This window comes from Pituophis catenifer, unplaced genomic scaffold, assembly GCF_029215685.1.
Source record: "Pituophis catenifer annectens isolate HBS135680 unplaced genomic scaffold, rPitCat1.0.hap2 SCAF_12, whole genome shotgun sequence".
Classification (NCBI taxonomy): Eukaryota; Metazoa; Chordata; class Lepidosauria; order Squamata; family Colubridae; genus Pituophis; species Pituophis catenifer.
Genome location: NW_027256892.1, coordinates 23,935,284 through 23,942,421, shown reverse-complemented (window position 1 = coordinate 23,942,421; position 7,138 = coordinate 23,935,284). Strand labels below are relative to the sequence as shown.

Below are 7,138 nucleotides of genomic sequence, written 5' to 3'. Positions count from 1 at the left end.
GCGTACGGGCCACAACAGATCTTATTCGAACATGGCCAAGCAAAAACACCAAGAGGGGGGGGGAGGGGAAGCCCCAGACATTTTAAAAATTCTGTATTTGTGAGCAAGATGGTTCTCCAGATGCATCATTTGTTTTGCCAGCCCTGCTTTCCATCGCTGGATGTTTTTACATATCGTGTATGTACACGATGTATATTTGTATTTAAAGAACCGGTTTTGTGACATTAAGTACACTTAATGCTTAAACGCATTAAAAGGCTGGGCCACATTTGGTCTCTCTCTCCCCGTCGGTCTTTTTTTTTCCCCCTCTCTGGAAGGAAGTCCATAGGAAGGGAAAATAATAAATAGCATCACCTCGGCTCTTCGCAGACCTCCCCAAAAGCAGTTAGCAAGCAAAAAGACATTTCACACAGTTGGAAGTGTGTGTTAGGGCCAAAACTTTTCCGGGGGGGGGGTCTTAGCTGCAGAAGACCCTGAGCAGTTATTGTCCTTGTCTGCTTCATTACTCTGAAATCTTGTCTTGCTACCAACCTGCTTTCCATTGAGGACCTGTACACTGCACGAGCCAAAAAGAGGGCTGTGAAAATATTTACAGACCCCTCACATCCTGGACATAAACCGTTTCAACTCCTTCCCTCAAAACGACGCTATAGAGCACTGCACACCAGAACAACTAGACACAAGGACAGTTTTTTCCTCCAAAAGCCATCACTCTGCTAAACAAATCATTCCCTCAACACCGTCAAACTATTTACTAAGTCTGCACTACTATTAATCTTCTCGTTGTTCCTATCACCCATCTCCTTCCACTTATGACTGTATGACTGTAACTTTGTTGCTTGTATCATGATTTATATTGATATTGTTTCCTGATTGCTTATTTGTTCCCTATGACTATCATTAAGTGTTGTACCTTATGATTCTTGACGAACGTATCTTTTTTTTTATGTACCCTGAAAGCATATGCACCTAAGACAAATTCCTTGTGTGTCCAATAACACTTGGCCAATAAAGAATTCTATTCTATTCTATTCTATTCTATTCTATTCTATTCTATTCTATTCTATTCTATTCTTCTATTCTATTTTTCATTCCAATATCTATTCTATTCTATTCTATTTTATTCCTATTCTATTTTTCATTCCAATATCTATTCTATTCTATTCTATTCTTCATTCCAATATCTATTCTATTCTATTCTATTCTATTCTATTCTATTCTATTCTATTCTATTCTATTCCTATTCTATTTTTCATTCCAATATCTATTCTATTCTATTCTATTCTATTCTATTCTATTCTATTCTTCATTCCAATATCTATTCTATTCTATTCTATTCTATTTTATTCCTATTCTATTTTTCATTCCAATATCTATTCTATTCTATTCTATTCTTCATTCCAATATCTATTCTTTTCTTTTCTTTTCTTTTCTTTTCTTTTCTTTTCTTTTCTTTTCTTTTCTTTTCTTTTCCTATTCTATTCTATTCTATTCTATTCTATTCTATTCTATTCTATTCTATTCTATTCTATTATTCTATCCTATCCTATCCTATCCTATCCTATCCTATTTTTCATTCCAATATCTATTCTATTCTATTCTATTCTATTCTTAAAAAGGAAGGAGATGAGCTCCCAGTTGGTTCATTCACAAAAGTGGAAGCGACTTCGCAACTTGGTCCCAACTTCACTTTTGTGTTTTGTTTGTTTTTTTTCTCTTTGCACGCCACCCTGCACTTATATAAATCTCTCCTCTTTGGAAACCTGGATCTCCCTCTCCCCCCAAAGTCCCCCCCCCACAACCCCCTTTATTCTCAAACAACTCCTGCCTTCCAAGCCTCCCCCATCCTTCAAAGGGACTCTTTTTCCTCGCGTCCCTTTTATTTTTTTTCCCACCACCACGGCGGAGGCGACAAGGCTACGGGAGAAGGAGGAGGAGGAGAGGCAGAGATGGAAAAAAAAAAGAAAAGCCACACAACCACGTCAGGCGGAGTCCCGGCGGAGGGATCTCGCGAGGTCGGGTGGAGGGAAGAGAAGGGAAAAAAAAAAAAAAAAGCTGGAGCGCGAAGGGAGGGGGGAAGAGCGGAGGCGGCCAACGTCGCAAAGGGAAGCGAGAGCCGAAAGGGGCGGCGGGGGGGAATAAAACGAGTCCCGGGAGTGCCGGAAAAAGCCGAAGGTTGCCGAGGGGGAGCCGAGGCCTGGCTGAGGGAAGCCGGCGGGGACCGTTGGCCTGAGGTAAAAAAAAAAAAAAAAAAATTCTCCTCAGGATCGGCGGCGGAGGAAGCAAAACAGCGGAGAGAGAGAGAGCCGCTTCTCCTCCTTTTCACCGGCCGCGGCTGGGCTGCTTCGTCGTCGCTGCTGCTTCCAAATCTCCTCAGGCGGGACGGGCCGAGTGGGCCGGAAAGAGCCGCCGGTGGTGGTGGTGGTGGTGGTGGAGGAGGAGGGGGCGCCTCTCCCGCCTCAAAGCCGCCCTGTCAGCAGCCCCGAGGGCGGCATGAAGCCCGCCGAGGCCTAAGAAGCGAAGCGAGCCGGGGGCCAAAGTGGGCTCCTCTCCCTCAGACCCGGCCTGTCCGGAGGGGGGGAGGGGCGCGCCTGGCTTCGTGGAAGGGGGGGAGGCCTCTGCAAGCCCCCCTTTCGCCCCCCCCCCCCGCCGCCTATATATAGGAATTTCTATTTTATTTTTTTATTTTTTTTTAATCTCTCTCTCTCTCTCTCTCTCTCTTCAAGGTATGGTGTGAGCTTTCCTCCCCCCTCCCCCTCCTTGGAAGGGGACCCCCGCTGTGCCCCCCCTCTTTTTTTTTTTTTGATACCCCCCCATCCCCTTTTTAAGGAAAAGGCCTCACTTGCCTTCTTTTTTGGGGGTGTTTTTTAGGTGTTTTTGCTGCTTTCCATGGAGATTGGAAAGGCCACCCCATAAAGGCTTTTTTTTGTTTGTTTGTTTTTTGGGGGTGGGGGGGAGGAGGTCGAGGGTCAGGTGGGCTTCTCAACCTTGCAAGAGACCCCTGGAGGAAATCTTTAAAAAGTTGGAGGGAAGAAGATAGAAAGCCCCCCCCTCTCTCTTTCCCCCCCCAATCCTCACTTTTTTTTTCCTCCTGATTTCCCTGCCCTGCTGAATATATACATCAAAACCCCCTCCCCCACCTCTTGCAAACCCCCCCCCCCCAGTTCCTTTTGTGTTGTTTTTTTTTTTCCCTTTGGGTCTTTTCTGGAAGGGGAACAGCCCCCCCCCCATTTCCCCCCCCCCCACCAGCCTATGGAGGACTCCTGGCTTTGACCTACACCTGGCTGCCTTGGATGCCGTAAAAGACTTGGAGAAGATCCTAGGATTGTAATGAGGGAACTAAGGGCTGGGAAGGAGGAATTGAACCAGAGGCACCATTGTCGTCTTCGTCTTCATCGTCCTCGTTGTTGTCGTCTTCTTCTTCTTCTTCGGCTGATTTAACTGTCCTTCGACCGAGATGGGTCTTCCTTTCGAACCGAGGCGACGGCTGGGTTTCCAGAGGAGCTCATCATGGCTGTGACGGCCTTCCTTGCTTCCTGGCAGAAGATCCTGGTGGCTTTTCCCCGAGTGTCGCGGGAGGTGGATCTTTTGGAAGATTGAAAACAAACAAAAACAAACCAACAAACCAACCCCGTGTGGCTTTTGATTCTGCTCTCCTTTGGAATACGGCTGGATTCTGAACTCGGGTGTGGAGTGTGGGAAAGTGACAGTCGCCTAAAGAATCGCCCGTAAGATGCAGATTGGCTAAAAAATCGTCCTGTTGCCGGGGGCTCCAATGAGTGGCACACAGTCCGCAATCACGGACAGGTCAGTGGGACCTGCTGCTGCTGTTGTTTGCTTGGGATTTGGGTAAAATTATATATATATATATTCAACCTGGTGGCTTAAACGCGGAAAGCACATAGGTGGTCATGAGTGAGGCTGGGCTGCACTTCTGGAATTGGCTTTGGATTTGCTGATCAAACAATCTGGATTTTCCTTTCCCAAATGTGTTAGCCTGGTAGTTTTTTAGGCCACCAGATTGGCATGACAGGAATTCCAATTGGAAACTTGATATAAATGCAATGAAGGTTTGGGTTGCGCAGAAGGGCCTTGCGTTCTTAGGTGCTATTCTACCACTGTAGCAGCAAAGGTCATTCAGGGTGATGTTAAGTTGCCTACCTATGTCCCAAATGGTTTAGTGGCACTTCGAATAGAATAGAGCTGGAAGGGACCTTGGAGGTCTTCTAGTCCAGCCCCCTGCTCAAGCAGGAGAACCTATACAATCTCAGGAAAGTGACTGTCCAGTTTCTTCTTAAAAATCTCCAGTGATGGAGCACTTTTTAGTGGTTTGTTTATGTCTACCTTTGGAGTCATTTTAGTAGCTGGTCTTATTTGGCTCTCCAGGACTAAATACTAAAACATTTGTTCGTATAATAGAAGAGAGATGTTATGGTTGGCCTATGGCCATGTTGTTTCCCCTCCCTTACCAATTTATATTTCTACCCACCCCATTTCCTCTCTGGCAGTTGGAGACTTGGGAATGGTGTAGTCTTGGAATCTATAAGATATTCTTCCCCTGTAGAAAAAGGAACCTGTTAACAACTTTGGTCTGGACTGCATTTCTCATTCTACACTATTGATTAAGTTTACTGGAACTGATGGGAATTGAACTACAATCAACTTCCATTCTGTGGTAGTTGGGGATGGGCCCAGTTAGCTGGGTCTCCTAGTGTGTTGGATGTTGATCAGGGTCATGTGATCATTTTAAAGCATGAACTTTTCATCTAATATTATATAAGTGCAAAATCTAGGGCTACCACAGGCCTGTATGATGATGATGAGATGCAATATCATAAACAGAAAAAGTGCACTAGTCATTTTTTCCCCCCTAGCAGATAACCAATAACATTTAGTTTGCCATCCAGGTACTTAGATGTTACAAGAAATAAATGTTTGGTTTGGGGATCACTGCAACAGTCTGAAGAATACATATTGTAAAAGAGTCATGGAGTCAGTAGGAACATAGATTATTTATGATCCATGGAATCATTTTCTGGATTCTCAAGCTGACTACAAAATAAGGTGAATGTGGTACATTCTTACATTTCTAAAATGCTGAATCTGTTTGGGGGATGGGAAATGTTAGTTGAAATGAGGATAGATATCTGGTTCCTTTTAATATAATTTCATTGTGAATATTAGGAATTCTGGATGTTTTTCCTAATTAGATTCATCTTCTAAAATATAGTATAGAATAATACAGATGTTTTTATTCTGTAGAGAACATGTGCTGAAGCATTGATGATTATTCTTCATATAAGACTTTTTGAAGGTTGTAATATAAAAATGTGTATTTCTGTGGCTCAGCAGAAGATCTGCAGGACTATTTGTTATACTTTAATGCAACCAATAGTTAACACCAAAATAGGTGGGAAGTATGTTGTAATAGTGGAATACATTTTTTCCTGATTCCTTTTATAGTCTCTTTACTCTGTAAGTCAGTTCTAAAATATTGCTAGTAACAACTCAGATGCTATATAGCAACAGTGAATGTATAGGAAGCTGATAACTTTCCTTGCTATTGTCCTTGACTATCCTAGTGGAGCTTCCTTTTCTAAGGTAAATATTTTGCTACTCTCTCCTTTGTAAGCCTTAATTAGAATATCAAGCTGTATATAATGGTCTCTGTAATGCAATGACAAGATTACCTGATTGCTACTTTTGGCAATTTGATATTTCTTCAGTTGTGGATTGAGTCAGTATGCAATAGATAAAATTGTATCTGCCTAAACTACTTGCATCTGTTCCAGATAACTTTGTAGTAGTGGCTTTGTGTTAAAATCACTAATTTCTCTGTGCCTTGAAGTCTTCCAGAAACTTAGTTTAGAAGTCAGATTGGTGGGATTGCATGAGAGTGCTTTTGCAGTTGCAGTACTTCTAGTGAACTTTCTCTATCCCTTGACATTGTGTTCTGGGAAATAGGTCCAGTTTGTTTCAGTAAAAGAGTATATTCACTAAAGCAAATGTTGTTTAACCAAACTGGTTCAAAAGTGCATATTTTTATTCTATAATTTTAATGAGGCTGATTGATTAATAATGTTATATTTTGAGAATCTGCTTATAATGTTTCTCATTTTATAGATTGCTGAAATTCTGTTTTAAGCAGTGTGTCTTGAGAGGAGTAAAAAAGGAAGTGCAAATGGAAATTTTATTTTGCTGTAGTATAGGAAATTAACCAAGGAAATTGGTTAATTTTATATTTTATGTATGGTTTAGGCATATGTAGGTGAGGCTTGAACTGCTCAGAAATGGGTTGTGGCACATTTTTGCTGATAACTGGAATAGCCTCACAAATTATTTTCATCCAGTTCCATCCAGTTCCTTCCATCCATTTCATCCAGTTCATTGGGATTTTTCAGTATGCCTGTAATTTTTATGTAGTTGAAATCATATCATCCCTCTAATTTTATTGATCTTTTTAGAAATAGGAAGGACGACTATTTGGACATTACTGCTGTCATTAATATGAAATGAGTTTAATAGTCTTTATATGTTAAGGCAGGGTATTTGCTATTTCAGTGACATTAAAATATATAATCTTATTGCCTCTTGAGCTACACTTAATAAAATTCCTGCTTAATATTTCTCAAGAGTATGAAATTTGTCTCCCTCTATTAGGTTCATTCAATATCTGTATGATCCCATACAATTCATTTAGAACACTTGAATGACTTGCTTCTTTTAAAATATTTTATTCTCAGATTAAACAATAATGTGATAATACAAAACAGTTCTTTAAACATTTATCTGGTAATAAGGCCTATTGAAGTCAGTGTGGCTTATGCTTGAGTAGATGTGTTGAATTGAATTGGAATATAACAATAAAATATTTCTTCAGCACTGAGTAACCGGATAAAAACAGTGATTCCAGCCTGATTGCAGACAAACTTTGGACATTTTCTGTCTTGTGTCATTTGTGATAGGGAATACATAGCTGAGCTGAGTTAGATACAAGTTTTTATTCTTCATTGCTGGGCAAGCTGGGGCTCGGATGGAATTTAGAAAAATCTTAAAATGTGAACTCTGGCATATTATGTTGCTGCAGCCTAGAAACATTGAATGTGCCTGCCTTCTTAAAATTTGCAACCTAGACATT

At 41.4% G+C, this 7,138-nt stretch overlaps 1 protein-coding gene across 3 annotated transcripts in view; it reads left to right on the top strand.

The window, feature by feature from the left end:
- The first annotated feature begins 3,260 nt into the window (after positions 1-3,260).
- ARHGEF12 (Rho guanine nucleotide exchange factor 12) overlaps positions 3,261-7,138 on the top strand; it is a 66,576-nt gene continuing 62,698 nt past the window's right edge. For all 3 annotated transcript variants that reach the window (XM_070952533.1, XM_070952532.1, XM_070952534.1), the window contains exon 1: positions 3,261-3,807. In XM_070952533.1, coding sequence (XP_070808634.1) covers positions 3,776-3,807 — 32 coding nt within the window. In that variant the 5' untranslated portion in view covers positions 3,261-3,775. The remainder of the gene's footprint in view (positions 3,808-7,138) is intronic.